Source organism: Scyliorhinus torazame, chromosome 20, assembly GCF_047496885.1.
Source record: "Scyliorhinus torazame isolate Kashiwa2021f chromosome 20, sScyTor2.1, whole genome shotgun sequence".
In the NCBI taxonomy this organism is placed as follows: Eukaryota; Metazoa; Chordata; class Chondrichthyes; order Carcharhiniformes; family Scyliorhinidae; genus Scyliorhinus; species Scyliorhinus torazame.
In genome coordinates, this window is record NC_092726.1 from 21,937,821 (window position 1) to 21,955,642 (window position 17,822).

General features: G+C 54.2%; 1 protein-coding gene across 2 annotated transcripts in view; it reads left to right on the plus strand.

Annotated features, from left to right (window-relative positions):
• The window catches only part of grk5l (G protein-coupled receptor kinase 5 like), a 217,546-nt gene continuing 199,724 nt past the window's right edge, over positions 1 to 17,822 (plus strand). The window contains exon 1 of one of the 2 annotated variants that reach the window (XM_072485911.1): positions 1 to 334. In XM_072485911.1, coding sequence (XP_072342012.1) covers positions 283 to 334 — 52 coding nt within the window. In that variant the 5' untranslated portion in view covers positions 1 to 282. The remainder of the gene's footprint in view (positions 335 to 17,822) is intronic. The other variant, XM_072485910.1, reaches the window with a different exon arrangement.

The window sequence follows — 17,822 nt, forward strand, 5'->3', positions numbered from 1 at the left end:
AGACCACGCCCTCTCTGGGCTCTGGCCACGCCCCTCCACCCCCCAGCCAGCCTGTGGAACGTTGTGTATCCAAAGAGGGGAAATGACAATTGGAGCGCGGCGGATACATTGTGTCGGCGGAGAGGGGATTCCCTGAAGGAAACTGACAGAGCTGCCTGGTCTCTCACTCTGCACCTGGGAGACTGCAAACCCCTTCCCCACCCCTCACACCTCCTCCAGGTCACAGCCCCCCCACCCCAGAGCTGCTGCACGACCCTCCCCTCCCTCCCCTCACATACACAAATGGAGCTGGAGAACATTGTCGCCAACACCGTGTTGCTGAAGGCGAGGGAAGGTAAGCAAAGCCAGCCCCAGCCTCCCTTGGTGGGCATTTGGGAAGTTTCAGCCCCCCCCAAAAAAGGGAAAGGTGGTGGGAATTGAAGTGGGGGGGGGGGGGGAGGTGGCTAAAATGGACTGTTTCTATCTCAAAACCCAGGAGTGTTGTCTGTGGGGGTAAGTGGGGGGGGTGGGGGGGGGGGGACTCCGGAAATGCAGCAGTGTTTGTGTGTGTGGGGGGGGGGGGGGGGTGTAAGAGGATCTTGTGGTTTGTGTCAGTGTCAGGTCTTCCTGTTTTGCTCTTGCATTTTGTGGGTGATGATAATGTGTGTGTGTGTGTGTGTGTGTGTGTGGGGAGGGTTCCTTCACACCCTGGGTTCCTCCTGCAGGAATGACACAGAGACAGAGAGAGAGCATTTGCAATTTAGGTGGTCAATTCAACCTCACTCCAACCGCTTGCTTTCCCATTTGCTGGATTATCAGTGGGGTTTGATTGGAAACTCTGAAGTGTGTGACATCTTCTTTGCTCGGTGGAGTCAAGACTGTGCTCGGGAGGGAGGGGGGGCTGATTAAAGTTCGCAGGAGCTCACAACTGTGGCCATCATTCTTTGGGAGTTCGCTCATGTGATTCTCTCCTATCTTGAGTGTCAGTGGTTTTTGTGGTTTCACGATGCTCCACTTTGCAAAACTCCAGTCAAGGTGAGGGAGTGCTGCACTGTCAGAGTTCAGGATGAGGAGCTGGACCCGCTTTGTCCTCTTAGGAAGAGGCTGGGCCCCTCCAGCCTCTTCATAGAATAATAGAATTTACAGGCAGAAAGAGGCCATTCGGCCCATTGAGTCTGCGCCGGCCCTTGGAAAGAGCACCCGATTTAAGCCCACGCCTCCACCCCATCCCCATAACCCAGTAACCCCCACCAAAACTTTTTGGACATTAAGGGGCAATTTAACGTGGCCAATCCACCCAACTTGCACACCTTTGGACTGTGGGTAGAAACCGGAGCACCCGGAGGAAACCCACGCATAGAGCGTGCAGACTCCGCACAGACAGTGACCCAAGCCGGGAATCGAACCTGGCACCCTGGAGCTGTGAATCAACTGTGCCAACCACTCTGCTACCGCCCTTTTAATGCGATCGACTGACTGATCTGTGGCCGAATTCTGTTCAGGACTGAGAGCGCAAGGTTCCCCCCCCCCCCCCCTTCAGAACACGGGTTGCTGCAAACACTGTGGGGGCAGAACGAGGGGAAGCTGAGTTCATGTGCCAGCCCCGCGGCCTCCCGTCAGATCCCACGGGAGCTGCCTCAAACTCCATCCGGGAAAACTGTCCACTGTTTACCCCTCGACCACTTCAAAATGGCTGCTGATCCGGTCATTACCGGTCGGGCCTATTGGATCGTGCCGGGTGGCAGACGGCGCGTTTACGCCACGACAGCAGTGACCGTGCTTTGCCCCAGTTCCGTGGGCCCTCCCTCCTGGGTCACTGTGCGGAGTCTGCACATCCTCCCCGTGTCTGCGTGGGTTTCCTCCGGGTGCTCCGGTTTCCTCCCACAGTCCAAAGATGTGCAGGTTAGGTGGATTGGCCGTGATCAATTGCCCTTAGTGTCCAAAATTGCCCTTAGTGCTGGATGGGGTTACTGGGTTATGGGGATAGGGTGGAGGTGTTGACTATGGGTAGGGTGCTCTTTCCAAGAGCCGGTGCAGACTCGACGGGCCGAATGACCTCCTTCTGCACTGTAAATTCTATGAGAAAGGGCAAAATATCTGGTTTCGAAACAGAATTGTCAACTTCGCCAGCCTCCCCTGCATTTCCCCTTCAGGAGCCTTGTTGCAGAGAGGAGGCAGTTCTTTGTTAGCGCTGGTGTCGAGGGACCTTGTCCGTTCCACTTGAATATAATGGTGGTGCACTCAGTCGCAAAGCAGCGACCGTTGATTTGTCTAAATAGTGGGGCAGGGGGGTGGGGATTATTTTCCACTTGTACTTGGAGAAAGCACAGTTGATTCTTTAAACACCCAAGTGATTGTGCAGTTGAGGAAGGATGTTGTGGTCGGTGCCGTTGGGGCGGTTTGGCGGTTAGCACTGCTGCCTCACAGCGCCAAGGTAGATTTTGGTTCCGGCCTTGGGTCACTGTCTATGTGCAGTTTGTGCCTTCTCCCCCGGGTGCTCCGGTTTCCTCCCACAGTCCAAAGATGTGCAGGTTAGGTGGATTGACCATGATAAATTGCCCCTTATAGAACATACAGTGCAGAAGGAGGCCATTCTGCCCATTGAGTCTGCACGGACCCACTGAAGCCCTCACTTCCACCCGATCCCCACTTCATCAACCGGAACGCACCTCTCCCAAACGTGTCTCCGCCTTCAAGCGTTGGAAACCCAAGTTTCTGCAACCTGCCTTCATCATTCACCTGCTCACCCCTGTCGCCATTCAGGTAAACCAAAACGGCAATCGTTTTGAGACACCTTGTTCGAGGCATGACGTCTCTCCTTGCTGGTATCCAATCTCCTTGAGATAAAGCACTCTGCACGCCCGAGGCATGGATCTGGCCGCTGGATCCGCCAACTTCTGGCTGAGGGACAGTTTCTATCTGCACGGGCTGTCACGCATTCACCTCCGCTCTTTATCCCTGCCATCGAAAGTGCATGGCTCCCCCCACCCCCACCCCCACATGGACCTCCACCTGCTGTAGTTCTTCTCCCTCCCTCCACTTGTCATCTCCTATTAACCCACCCACCCAGTCGATTGAGCCTCCCACCCACGTACCTTGTCGTGACTTGCACCTGTCACTGATGGTGAGGGACAGGTCCTTGGGGAGCGCCAATTGACACCTCCCAATCCCAGAACGTTCTCCTCAAGCCCCTCCTGCGTGCCTCCACTTGTGCAATGGGCTTCCCGGGCAACAGCGGATGCTTACCTCCAAGGTCGGCACGCCCGTAGAATTTCTACAGTGCAGAAAGAGCATCCTATTTCGGCCCACTCCCCTGCCGACCTAATCTGCACATCTTTGGACACTTGGGGGCAATTTAGCTAAGCAAATCCACCTAACCTGCACATCTTGTGAGGGAACCCTGTTGAATTCCTTGTGTCAGTCAAGTTCATGGAAGCACACATGGGTGCAACTCGATCTACCGGTATAACACCGTAATCGTGGCAGTACGAGATGCTGAAGCCTCGACAGCACCTCGTTAATGTCTTCGAGCCAACCGTGCATGTTTCTGTGTTGGCTCAGTATTAGTCATTGGGATGGTAGTTTGGAACCTGGGCTGCCACACCGATGGAGGAAGTGGCACTAATCTCGCTATAATGAGGGGTGGGACAGATACCAACCAGCTGAGCTGATGGGTTTGCTCCTGGGTGGACATTGCGCCCTCCCTCCATCGCCTCACTTCACCGTTGATTCAGCTGAGATAGAAAAGCAGAACAATTAGCCACTTGGCGATCTCCTTTGGCCATCCCTGCGATTGGTTTGACTGCTCGATACGCGCTTGCTAGGTGACTTGTACATACTGAATTCTCCCTCTGTGTACCCGAACAGGCGCCGGAGTCTGGCGACGAGGGGTAACATCATTGCAGTGTTAATGTGAGCCTTCTTGTGACACTAACAAATTTATTATCGTGCCTCTGGTTTTAAAAACGAGCCTAATGATGAGGCTGCACGGTGGCACAGTGGTTAGCACCGCTGCCTCACAACGCCAGGGCCCCAGGTTCGATTCCCGGCTTGGGTCACTGTCTGTGCGGAGTCTGCCCGTGTCTGCGTGGGTTTCCTCCGGGTGCTCCGGTTTCCTCCCACAGTCCAAAGATGTGCCGGTTAGGTGGGGCTGCAGAGACAGGACGGGGGAGTGGGTCTAGGTAGGGTGCTCTTTCAGTGGGTTGGTGCAGACTCGATGGGCCGAATGGCCTCCTACTATAAATTCTATTATCTGTGTTCCTTTGGTGCAGGGCCTGCCTTTCCAAGCGGAGAGGTTACCACCTCCCAGCGTTTCCCACCTGTGCCCAGACCCCTCCACTACCCACCTTACTAAAACCCGCGGCTACCTCCTTCACTTTGAGCTGGGGCCTGTATTTTCCTCATTGACCCGCTCAACAACATAAAGACCAACTTCGGATTCGAGGCCCTCGTTCTTTCTTAACTCCCCTTGCTCTACGTTTGTGCTTTTCTGGAGGATTTCGGGATGTTTCACAACCTCCCAGGTTTCTCCCAGAAGTGAGTCAATTTGCAATGGTCCCTTTCCATCCGGAGACTTTGATTTAATTCTGTTTGAATGCCGTTCCACGCCTGCTTTGCTTTGAATAAGATCCAAGCAAGTGTCATTGTGGCTTGGTTCTTGAAATCCAGAGCTGGGTCTCTGCTGGTGTCAGGGTTGAGAAAGTGTTGTGTTCAAGAGCGAGCGCTTGTCTCGATGTCAGGACAGGTCGGTCGTGATTGGTCAGCACTGTTGACCAGTTGACTGAGGCGACGATCCCGTAATATACTGAGGTGGAGCCTCCATTTGCGTTTGATTGCAATTGATTGTCTCATTGCTTCCCTTTTTAAAAAAAACCTATTTTATTACAAACATGTATCTAAACAGGTCACAGCGAACAAACACCCCGGGAAACATTCTTCCCAACTATCAACTATACAGTCTGTACAGATTCTCCACCCCCCCCCCCCCCCCCCCCCCCCCCCCCCCCCCGCTCCTCAAACACGGTCACAAACATCCCCCACCTTTCCTCAAACCCCCCTGCTGAGCTCCTTAACTCATACTTTACCTTCTCGAACCGCAGGAGGTCGCACAGGTCACCCAACCAAGCTGCTGCCCCCGGTGGCGATGCCGACCGCCACTCCAGCAAAATCCGCCGCCGTGCAATCAGAGCGGCGAAGGCCACAACATCGGCCTTCCTCCTCTCCATGAGCTCCGGCTTCTCTGAGACCCCGAATATCGCCACCAAAGGGTCCACCTCCTCCTCCACTATCCTGGCTAAGACCGCGAACACTCCCGCCCGGAATCTTCCCAATTTTTCACAACCCCAAAACATGTCCGTGTGATTCGTTGGCCCCCGCCGAATGTGCGAACAGCTTTGACAAAAGAGTCACCCAGACTCGAAACGTTGGCTTCCTCCTCCTCTCTCTCCGCAGAAGCTGTCCGATCTGCTCAGATTGTCCTGTATTTTCTGCTTCTGTTTTGTTTTGGGCGGCACGATAGCACAGTGGCTAGCACTGTTGCTTCACAGCTCCAGGGACCCAGGTTCGATTCCCGGCTGGGGTCACTGCCTGTGCGGAGTCTGCACGTTCTCCCCCGTGTCTGCGTGGGTTCCTTCCGGGTGCTCCGGTTTCCTCCCACAAGTCCCAAAGATGGACGGGGTTAGGTGGATTGGCCGTGAAAAATTGCCCTTAGTGACCAAAAAGGTGAGGTGGCGTTACTGGGCTCCGGGGATGGGGTGCTCTTTCCAAGGGCCGGTACAGACTCGATGGGCTGAATTCCGCCTCCGCAGTAAAGTGCCCCCCCCCCCCGCCCACACACACACACACACTGCTGCTCTTGACTCAAATCGACCTCTGACCAGATTTGGGCTCAAACCTGGGCGTTGTCATGTTTGGCTTGCGTTGGGGCCTTGTTTGCAAATGTGTCTCTGAAGCCTGTGCGCCTGAGAATGTCCATGGTGTTCAAATGTTCACCTCTGCCCAGGCACTTGAGGAGGTTTCAAGCAGTTTCCAAGTGTTGATGGAGCAGTGCTCCACCCAGAGGTTGTGCAAGTCGCGTTGAGAAGGAATTTCTCCACGCTCTGCCGGGCTGGCTGTGTCATTTGATCTCGGATCGTGTGCCCGCCAAGAATGCGGGTTATTTTTTTTGCATTGGCGGCTGGCAGCCGCTTAGCTGGGAACCTTGTGTGCGAGGTCTTTGAGGGAAGTCTGTCTCGGAGACACAGTAGCATCCTGTGGCGTCTGCCCTTTGCGCCATGTTTGAGACGCTGCTGGTAGCATTGGGCTGGGATCCGGGCCTAGTTGCAGGGCCTCGGTTTTGACAACAGGGAGGGGCCGAGGGGAAGTACGGGGTGATTCTACATCGCGGCTAAATAAAGGAGAGAAGCAAGGTCCATCAGAATTGGGAAAGGACGGCCGCTTAACGTTTCAGACGGACAATCGGGCCAAATGGACACGTTTGAACTCACTTGAACGACGAGAATAAAATCAAACTGCTGCTGGTGCCGGAGATCGGAATAAAAAAAACAGAAAATTCCGGAAAAGCTCAGCAGGCCTGGCAGCAGCTGTGGAGAGAGAAACCGAGTTAACGTTTCGAGTCCTTGTGACGCTTCTTCAGAACTTGCATGTTCACTTTTACGACGTATGGAATCTATACAGTGCAGGATCGAGATTGGATTGGATTTGTTTATTGTCACGTGTACCGAGGTACAGTGAAAAGTATTTTTCTGCGAGCAGCTCAGCAGATCATTTCGTACATGAGAAGAAAAGGGAATAAAAGAAAATACATAATAGGGCAACACAACATATACAATGTAACTACAAAAGCACTGGCATCGGATGAAGCATACAGGGTGTAGTGTTCATGAAATCTCCCTCTGGGAGAGCACCTCACCCAGGCCCACTCTCCCGCCCTCTTCCTGTGACCCGACCTAACCTGCACGTCTTTGGACACTAAGGCACAATTAATCATGGCCAATTCACCCAAACCTATGCATCTTTGGACTGAGAGGAAACCGGAGCAGCCGGAGGAAACCCCCACAGACACGGGGAGAACGTGCAGACTCCGCACAGACAGATCACCTGAGGCTGGAATTGAACCTAGGCCCCTGGAGGCGTGAGGCAGCTGTGCTAACCACTGTGCTGCCCAGGTGTCCCTCAGGCAGACGTGTCGTACGACACATTGCTCGACGTGACACAAATTCTCTTTATTGACCGTCCCAATCCACGAGAGTTTCCAACCCAGATTTAGCCCACTGCTCGAGGTTCAATTCCCCGATGCGCTGTGGTGGGATTGGATTTCATGTCTCTGGAGCATCTCTCGTTATCTGACCCCTTGCATCACCGTGACCCTCTCGTTCCCACGAAGAATAGCCCTCTGGGAGAAGAGAGCAGAGGACATCTGCTGTGCGACAAAGCCTTGAGGTAGAGTTGGAGGATTCACGCCCGGGGCACATACTTGAGACGTGAAGTGGTGCGGGAAAGATCTATTACTGTTGGTGATGTGGGCGGGCGGCAGTTAACACATTCTTAACCTCTTCCTCCGTTCTCTATTCAGCTGACTACATTGACGGAAGCAACCAGAACCGTCACTTTAACAAACACAAACAGACAGATCGTTCCCAGGCTCTGATCTGCCCTGACAAAACAACCTTTTGAAGTGCATTTGGATTTGGCACGAACCGTACAGCGAGGGGTTAATTTAATTAAAGACCCTGACTGTCAATCTTGATTCGGAGCAGGGTGTCACAGAGCCCTCTAAGCTCCCGTTGTTTACTTTTTTGGAGAGTCGGACGATCCCAGAAGTCCCGATTAAATAGAGTGCATGGGAAAAGGCATATTGACATTCCTCACTGCTCCTTGAGCATGTGGGGGGCGACAGCGCTGAACGGGCCAGTCGAGTCCGTTTTCGGCGCGTCGACACGGCAATTTCGCACAGCAAGGTGCCGCGAAACAGCACTGAGGTGATGGCTGGGTCATCATATCTCTTTAATGCTCTTGGGCGAGAGATGATCTTTATTATTGTCACAAGTTACATTAACGCTGCAATGAAGTTACTGTGAAAATCCCCTAGTCGCCACACTCCGGCGCCTGTTCGGGTACACGGAGGGAGAATTCAGAATGTCCAATTCACCTAACAAGCACGTCTTTCGGGACTTGTGGGAGGAAACCGGAGCGCCCGGAGGAAACGCGCGCAGACACTGGGGAGAACGTGCAGACTCCGCACGGACAGTGACCCAAGCCGGGAATCGAACCCGGGACCCTGGAGCTGTGAAGCAACAGTGCTAACCCACTGTGCTACTGTGCCACCACATAAATAGGGCCTCGGAGGGAACGCGGCAGCTCCACTTGGAGCCGTGCCATGGGATCTCTGAGAGAAGAGACGTTTAATGTCTCATTGTAGGCTGCTTCCTTCTGTTTCGGAATCCGGACCAAATCTCCAATTCTGGTCAAGACCCCGGAACAGAACCCAACTATTTGCATTTGGTAAAACACTGTGGAAATGTTACTGCGCCACAGGAGTGATAACACTGACCAAAACACAGGTTTTATATTAAAACAAAGTTTAATTTGAACACAGAATGGAGTACATTAGCAACAAAGAAAATAGCTTTGCAGTTGCAACATCACAACTTGTTTCCTGAAGCCTGCCTCTACATTCCAATTAAGCAAGCCCATATATTTCAAGTACCTCTTGTGTATGAAGTTAATAACCCGGTTTTACTTGGTGCAGAGTCCTTGGAGAGAGAGCGAGCCCTTTTCGGATCGAACTGAAATCGCTTCTGCTCAACCTAGTGGGCAATTGCTTTTTCCATATAGACCTGGCCCCTCCTATTAGCTGCACCAGATGCGCTCAAAGCACACAGCATTCTTTTGACTCTTGTTGCACGGCGCGCCTTCATTCGTTTAGCCAGGCTCGAGCTGTTGAACCATTACATTCGCTCTCGATCTGCAAGTCGGCCGTTTGGCCCTTTGAGCCTGCTCCGCCGTTCATTATGCTCACGGCTGATTCGCTATCTCCACTCCATACTCCTGCCCTCCCGCCATTCCCCTTGATGCCTTTGGGGTGTACGTACGGCTTTTGGGGCCTTGTGCGAGCTCGGGGCAGCCTGGTGCCTTGTCTGGGGGGAGGAATCAATGCCGCCACATATAAGTGAGCTGATTCTTTGACCTGGCAGTTAACCCGATGCCTTTTATTTGTGGTTATGTTTGTCAGCCATTATTCTATTTGGATGAAGCCGCAAATTCCCAAGTTTTATTCCCAAGATGTATGGTTGTTTTGGCAGCTGTTTCAATACTTGGCCTTTGTTTCTTTTCCCTGGAGGTTGTCTTCCTGCATCTTTTTACTGGTTTAAATGCTCCCTCGTTCGAGCACTGTCGTTTTACCCGACCCCCTCTGCCTGGGAGGGCAAGAAAAGCATCTCCTCTAGTCTCCAGCCCAATTCGCTGCTGATCCTTTCCCAGATTTCGGAGTTTGGGCTCCCGCTGGAAGCACGCCTGACCTTTTTGAGATGCTTCCGACCCCACCCACCCCGACTCCCATCCATCGTCTCCATTGAGCCCAAGTTAAAAGATGGACGTCCGCGAGCGTGGTCAGCGATATCGCAGAGAACGCCCAGGGCGTCGTTGCGGCTTGGTGCTGTAGTGCCCGCGAGTTGTATGCCCAGTCACCTGGGCACCGGCGGGCATGCAGGCCACCTCGATCTTCCATGAGCTGATCGGCAGGAGCAATTCTCCTTCCTTCCCCGCCTCGTCTCGTTGCCCTTGCCGTGAAATTCGAGGCCTTGTTGGGCACGGCCGGCTCTCACCCCGAGTGCACCTTCCTTTCTCTCGTGCAGCGGGCAACTTGGGGAGCAAGCTCGGAACTTGGACACTGGGCCCCCACTCACATTTTTTTATTAACGCGGGCAAGTTTGAGAAATCGAAGTTAATAAGCCCTGATTTCCAGTCCGACAACGCAGAATCACTGAGTGTCTTGAAGACAGAGATAGATAGGTTCTTGATTCATCAGGGGGTCAGGGGTTATGGGGAGAAGGCAGGAGAATGGGGATGAGAAACACCAGCCATGATCGAATGGCGGAGCAGACTCGATGGGCCGAGTGGCCTAATTCTGCTCCTGTGTCTCTCGGGGCCGAGAAAATCCAGAGTAAATGGCGAAGGAATGCGGAGCTCACTTTGCGAAGGAGTGGGGACCCAGAACCAGGTCTCCATGGTTATTAATTCCCACTCCAGTCTGAATTGAGATTGCCAACTTCCTATCTCGAAATTATAATTCAGGCAAGGGGCCTAAACTGAAGCAAATTTGGTCCGGTTACGATGGCCCACTCTCGCTTCTGTCGTCCATTTTGTACTTGGGACCATTTGTAGGCTATGGGAACAAACAAATTTGTCCCACAATTTGAATGAAAGAACTGTTAATCGGAGGAAAGTTAGGGCTTGTTGTTGGACTCTCCAACACTAAGGGTATTCAAATGGTCATTGGATAGACATATGGACGATAAGGGAATAGTGTAGATGGGCTTTAGAGTGGTTTCACAGGTCGGCGCAACATCGAGGGCCGAAGGGCCTGTACCGCGCTGTAATGTTCTCTCTCTGTCGAGACAGAACATGCAAGAGAAGACTGCAAGTTGATGCTTTATTCCCTCAAATCTTTTCCTGCCTTTGTTTATCTTCAAGAACCATTTGCCAAAACCCTTTGTCTGTTCAACCATCTCCTCTTCAAACACTTCCTGTTGCTCAATTGATCGAGTTCCATGTCAAGGTGAACTTTGATTGGCTCTGCATGCTAACATTGAAGTCTTTGTTTTATCAATTCTGGCCTTGTGTGGGCCGCAGGTAAGGGGAAGGTTTTATTGCCCTTTGTATTTACCCCGAGTGAAAATGGCGGCCAGCTGCCCCCCTGCTTTCTTCAGCTATTGCAGTCTGTTATTTTTTTATTGTGTGTCTGAGTGGGTCGTTGAACGTAACAGTGAGGATGTTGTGCTTTGGTTAGAGAGGTCATTGGTGAGATCCCGTCTGTGTGCAGTTTTGGTCTCGTTATTTAAGGAAGGATTGGACCAGTTCAGAGGAGGCTTACTAGAAGGAGTGGGTTGCCTTCGGAGGGAAGACTGGGCTGGTTTCCAGTGGAGTGTATAAGAGTGAGGGGTGACTGGATTGAAGTGTACAAGATCCTGTACGGTATTGATAAGGTGGGCGTGGAGAGGATGTTTTCGAGGCGCAGTGAAAAGTATTGTTCAGCGTACAGTCCAGGCAGATCGTTCCATACAGGAAAGACAAAGGACATACAATAGATACACATTGTAAATACATAGACATAGGGTGAAGCATACGAGTGTAGTACTACTCAATAGAGAAGATGTGTGGAGAGATCAGTTCAGTCCATAAGAGGGTCATTCAGGAGTCTGGTAACAGTGGGGAAGAAGCTGTTTTTGAGTCTGTTCGTGCGTGTTCTCAGACTTTTGATCTCCTGCCCAATGGAAGAGTGAGTAAGCCGGGTGGGAGGGGTCTTTGATTATGCTGCCCGCTTTCCCCAGGCAGCGGGAGGTGTAGATGGAGTCAATGGATGGTGAGGTACACTCAATAATGATGCTTGGAGATTAAACTGTAAAGAAGGCTTTATTAGGCTAATAACTATGCTACAGATTTGGACGAGAGCTGACTGCTACACAGACCATGAGGCAGGCCTTTATGTATGGCTCCCAGATGGGCGGAGCCAGAGGCGGAGTCCCCAGGGTTCCAAGCCTGGTCTTAAAGGGGGCATCACCTTACATGATGATAAGGCAGTAACCGTTCATCACATTCACCCCCTGTTTAAAAAGGAGTCCGGCGGGGGTGAAGTGTCATCATAGGTCCATCCGTCTCGGTGGCCGGATCGTCCTCCTCGATCTCCTCAGTTCGGGCGGTGGTGCGGCGGGCACGGACGTCCCGGTTGAGGGCACATCCGGGAGCACAGCGGTCGGAGCTTCGGTCCGGGTCGGGGCAGAGGAAGTAGGCAGGGCCGGGGGTAGCGGAGCCGGCGCCGCCGGGGTGTGTAAAGGGGGGGTGCAAGGGGGGGGCGCACGGTAGGAGCTCACCAACGGGTGGTAGGGCCGGAAGGGGGTGTGTTGTAGGGGGCGACGGGTCCTGCAGGGGAGCGGCGCGGGAAGGGGCGTCTGTGGTGGAGGATCCAGCGGGTGCCAGATCCCGGAGGGAAACCGTATCTTGCCTGCCGTCGGAGTACTCCACGTAGGCGTAACTGGGGTTGGCGTGGAGCAGTCGGACCTTTTCAACTAGGGGGTCCGTTTTATGGCTCCTCGCGTGCCTCCGGAGAAGAACAGGTCCCGGAGCCATCAGCCAAGGTGGAAGCGAGACCCCGGAGGTAGACTTCCTGGGGAAGAGAAACAATCGCTCATGTGGGGTCTCATTTGTGGCCGTGCAGAGGAGTGACCTAATGGGGTGTAGGGCATCGGGTAGGACCTCCTGCCAGCGGGTGGTTGGGAGATTTCTCGACCGCAGGGCCAGAAGGACAGCCTTCCACACGGTCGCGTTCTCCCTCTCCACCTGCCCGTTTCCCCGTGGGTTATAGCTGGTCGTTCTGCTCGAGGCGATGCCTTTGCTGAGCAGATACTGACGCAGTTCATCGCTCATGAACGATGTACCCCGGTCGCTGTGGATATAAGCAGGGAAACCGAACAGGGTGAAGGTGCTGTGCAGTGCCTTAATCACCGTGGCTGAGGTCATGTCGGTGCAGGGAATGGCGAATGGGAAACGGGAGAACTCATCGATCACGGTGAGGAAATAGGCATAACGGTTGGTGGACGGGAGGGGCCCCTTGAAGTCCACGCTCAGTCGCTCAAAGGGGCCCGAGGCCTTCACGAGCCGAACCTTGTCTGGCCGATAGAAGTGCGGTTTGCACTCCGCACAGACCTGACAGGCCCTGACCATGGCCTTGACCTCCTTGGTTGAGTAAGGTAGGTTGCGGGACTTGATGAAATGGACGAGCCGGGTAACCCCCGGGTGGCAGAGGTCATTGTGGATGGCTTGCAGGCAGTCCTCCTGCGCGTTGGAACATGTGCCGCGGGACAGGGCATCTGGGGGCTCGTTGAGCTCCCCTGGACGATACTTGATATCGTACGAGTAGGTGGAGAGTTCGATCCTCCACCTCAAAATTTTATCGTTTTTTATTTTGCCCCGTTGCGTGTTATCGAACATATAGGCGACCGACCGTTGGTCGGTGACGAGGGTAAACCTCCTACCGGCGAGGTAGTGTCTCCAGCACCGCACAGCCTCCACAATGGCTTGTGCCTCCTTTTCGACTGCAGAGTGTCGAATCTCGGAGGCGGTGAGGGTTCGGGAGAAGAACGCTACTGGTCTGCCTCCTTGATTGAGAGTAGCAGCCAGGGCGATGTCTGATGCATCACTCTCTACCTGGAAAGGGATGGTTTCGTCCACCGCGTGCATGGCGGCCTTGATGATGTCGGCCTTGATGCGGTTGAAGGCCAATTGAGCCTCAGCCGAGAGGGGAAAAGTGGTGGTCTTTAGGAGTGGGCGGGCTTTGTCCGCATACTTGGGGACCCACTGGGCGTAATAGGAGAAAAGCCCCAAGCACCGTTTGAGGGCCTTGAGGCTGCGGGTGAGAGGGAGTTCCTTAAGGGGGCGCAAGCGGTCGGGGTCGGGACCTAGGACCCCGTCTTCCACGACATAGCTGAGGATGGCCAGCCGGGTGGTGTGGAAAACGCATTTGCCCTCGTTATAGGTCAGGTTAAGGGCTCGGGCGGTCTGGAGGAACTTTTTGAGGTTAGCGTCATGGTCCTGCTGATCATGGCCGCAGATGGTGACATTGTCCAAGTACGGGTATGTAGCCCGCAAACCGTACTGGTCCACCATTTGGTCCATCGCCCTTTGAAAGACGGAGACCCCATTTGTGACACCAAAGGGGACCCTGAGGAAGTGGAAGAGCCGGCCGGCTGCTTCGAAGGCAGTATAGGGGCGGTCTTTTGGTCGGATGGGGAGCTGGTGGTAGGCAGATTTGAGGTCGACCGTGGAAAAGACTCGGTATTGGGCGATCCGATTTACCATTTCCGCGATGCGAGGAAGGGGGTACGCATCAAGCTGCGTGAATCGGTTTATAATCCACGACCATCCGTTTCTTCTCCCCGGACCGGACTACCACCACTTGCGCTCTCCAAGGGCTGTTGCTAGCCTCGATGACCCCCTCTCCCAGTAATCGCTGGACCTCTGACTTGATAAAAGCCATATCTTGGGCACTGTAGCGCCGGCTCCTGGTGGCGACGGGCTTACAGTCGGGAGTGAGGTTAGCGAATAGCGAGGGGGGTGCGACTTTCAGTGTCACAAGGCAGCACACCGTGAGGGGGGGGCAAGGGTCCGCCGAACTTCAGTGTCAGGCTTCGGTGGCTGCACTGGAAATCCAGTCTGAGCAGCAGGGGGACACAGAGGTGAGGGAGGATATAAAATTTGAAACGGGTGTATTTGGCACCCTGGATCGAGAGATCCGCAATACAGTACCCCGTGATTTGTACCGAGTGGGACCCAGATGCGAGGGCTATGGTTTGGGATGTGGGATGGGTGCGTAGGGAGCAGCGCCTTACCGTTTCAGGGTGGATAAAGCTCTCCGTGCTCCCGGAGTCGAAGAGGCATGCAGTGTCGTGCCCGTTGACCTGGACCTGCATCATGGAGTTCTGCAGGTGTTTTGGCCGAGTTTGATCGAGGGTGATCGCACCCAGTCGCGGGTAGTCGGAGTCGTCAGCCGAGTCGGACTCGTAAAATGGCCGCTGCCGTCGGTCGCACGTGTCGGGGCGAGAAGATGGCCGCCGACCAGGTGGCCGCCCCCATGATTCGCACGAGGCTGATGACGCGTCAGAAGAGGACGTGTCGGGTCGGTGCGCAGCGGCATTGCGAGGCCTGCGGGCCTGAGAGCCTGATTTTCGGGCCGGCTGTTCTTTGTTTTTCTGGCCCCTGGGTCTGGCCAGGCAGACCCTCGCAAAGTGCCCTTTCTTCCCGCAGTCGCTGCAGATCGCGGAGCGGGCTGGGCAGCGTGGGCGTGGGTGCTGGCCCTGCCCGCAGAAGTAGCAAGGTGTGCCCCCATGGTGAGCGGGTCACCGCGTGGCGCAGGCCTGTAATACGGACGATTCTGAGGAAGTCCGGGGGGGGGCTGGCAGAGTCCGCGGGGTACGTACCCAAGTTATGTCAGGCCACCTCCAGCGAGGAGGCGAGCGTTGGCGTCTCCTGGAGGTCTTTTGCCCCGTTTTCGAGCAGTCGCTGCCGGATGTAGGTCGAGCGGATGCCGGACACGAAAGAATCTCTGATGTGCAGGTTCATATGGACTTCCCCTGCCACATCCTGATGGTCACAGTCCCTGGCCAGCGCGGTGAGTTTCTCAACAAATTCGTCGAGCAATTCCCCCGAGCGCTGCCGGCAGGTAGAGAGCAGATGCCGGGCGTGCACCTCATTGATGGGTTTGACAAACCGCTTGCGGAGCAACTCAATCGCTTCCTCATAAATCGTCGCCTTTTCGAGCGTGGCGGAGATTCTGTGACTCACCCGGGCGTGGAGTAGACGCAGCTTGCGTGGCCCCACGATGGGAGTCTCTGCGGAGTCCAGGTAGGCCTCGAAGCACCGCAGCCAGTATTTAAAAATTTCCTTTGCCTCCGGCGTTCGTGCTTCCAGATTGAGCTTCTCTGGTTTTAGGCCTGCGTCCATCCTGAATCTAGTTTAGCCTAATAAATTGAGGTACCCTCAATAATGATGCTTAGAGATTAAACTGTAAAGAAGGCTTTATTAGACTAATAACTATGCTACAGCTATGGACGAGAGCTGACTGCTATACAGACCATGAGGCAGGCCTTTATGTATGGCTCCCAGATGGGCGGAGCCAGAGGCGGAGTCCCCAGGGTTCCAAGCCTGGTCTTAAAGGGGACATCACCTTACATGATGATAAGGCAGTAACCGTTCATCACAGATGGGAGGCAGGTTCGTGTGATGGACTGGGCTGTGTTCACGACTCTCTGAAGTTTCTTGAGGCCCTGGGCCGAGCAGTTGCCAGACCAGGCTGTGATGCAGCCCGATAGGATGCTTTCTATGGTGCATCTGTAAAAGTCGGTAAGAGTCAGTGTGGACATGTTGAACTTCCTGCGGACAACGAGACAGACAGACTCGGAACGTCAACCCCCTTCCCGCTCCACAGATGCTGTCAGACCTGCTGAGATTGTCCAGTGTTTTCTGCTTTTGTTCCAGAACCGGGGGGGTGGGGGGCACAGTTTTTAAAAAGGGGGGGGTCACCCTCAGGGCAGAGATGAGGAGAAATTGTTTCTCTCGGAGGGGTGTGTGACTTTGGAATTCCCAACCTCAGAAGGAGGTGGGAGCGGGATCACGGAATGTTCTGAAAGCGGAGGTAGATTCTCGTTGGGCAAGGGAGTCAACGATTATCGGGGAGGCGGGGGGGGGGGGATGCGGAGCTCAACACGTACAGATCAGCCACCATCTTATTGAAGGGTGGAAGGAGCACCCGAGGGCCTACCTCTGCCCCTATTTCGGAGGTTCATGTGTCGATCACGCCGGAGAGCGATTAAGAGTCACCCGTTCGCCGGAGAGCGTCGGGAAACCGTCCCATCATTCCGTGGTCACCATTCCGATTTCTCCGAATCAATCCCGCACTTAGTCACTTCATTGAATTTAATTTCCCCCGACTGCTCGGGGGGTGGGGGGGGGGCGTTCGAACTTGTATCGCAGGATCATCGCTTCAGGCCCAGTAACCCATTGCGAAGGCCGCTGCCTTTTGTTGCATGTATGTTTCTACTTGTTTCCCCTTGTGACAGACCGTGAGTGGAAGTGGAAGCCACGAAGGGAATGGCCCCTTGAATGGATCTGCTGTCTGTTGGAACATGCCGTGGAGGCACAGCAGCATGGCATCATGGGAAGGTGGGGGGGGGGGGGGGCATCGCGTGAGGCAGTGTCCCATTCGCTCCCATCAGGATTCGAAAAGTTTAGACGAGAGCTGTGGTTTCTCGATTCCGATGTGTGTCCGAACCAGGCGGGGAAACCATTGAAATGTGCCTCGCAATAAGAAATCAAGGTCGACCCAAGGCATGAGTGTCAGCAGCAGAAGAGCTAAAGGATCCCCATTGATGCACGATCGATTGCACAAAGACTTGAGTTGGGTACAACTGAGGCTTTGTTGCTCTAGGATGTGTGGCCTCCCACAGCAGCTGGCGAAATGGCTGCAGCACGGAGGACACGCATATTTATACTCCGCTTACTGGGCGGAGCCAGCAGGCAGGGACTACCAATGTACCTGTAGTACAGGTCCTACCATACACCACCTAATAGAGGTGCAACAGTGGTTTACCACACCCAGAAGACATGGAATGGACTACATTGGAAGACCAGGTCCGGATCGGGTTAATCTTCCACATCCATCGACTCCAGTTCGTGTCATTTTGACGAGAGCCACTTCATCATTAGCGGACGCACAGAAGAGGGGACAAGCTATGGAGTTGCCGATTGCAACCACTCCCTTGGAAGCGTTCTAGAAAGATCTGTCAGACAAGCCCGAAACGTATTGCATCAAAGAGCTACTCGAGAATGGAGCAGGTGATGCCCATAAGGCCAAGAACCTTGCAGGCCCGAGCCATGATCCCAATTGGTGACGCCCTCAATACGGCATCCGAACCTCGTGTGGAAGGTGTGACCTTCTGCAGATACCAAGGAAGTGTCCAGCTTTTCATGGAATTTACAGTGTAGGGCAGCACGGTGGCACTGTGGGTTAGCCCTACTGCCTCACGGCGCCGAGGTCCCAGGTTCGATCCCGGCCCCGGGTCACTGTCTGTGTG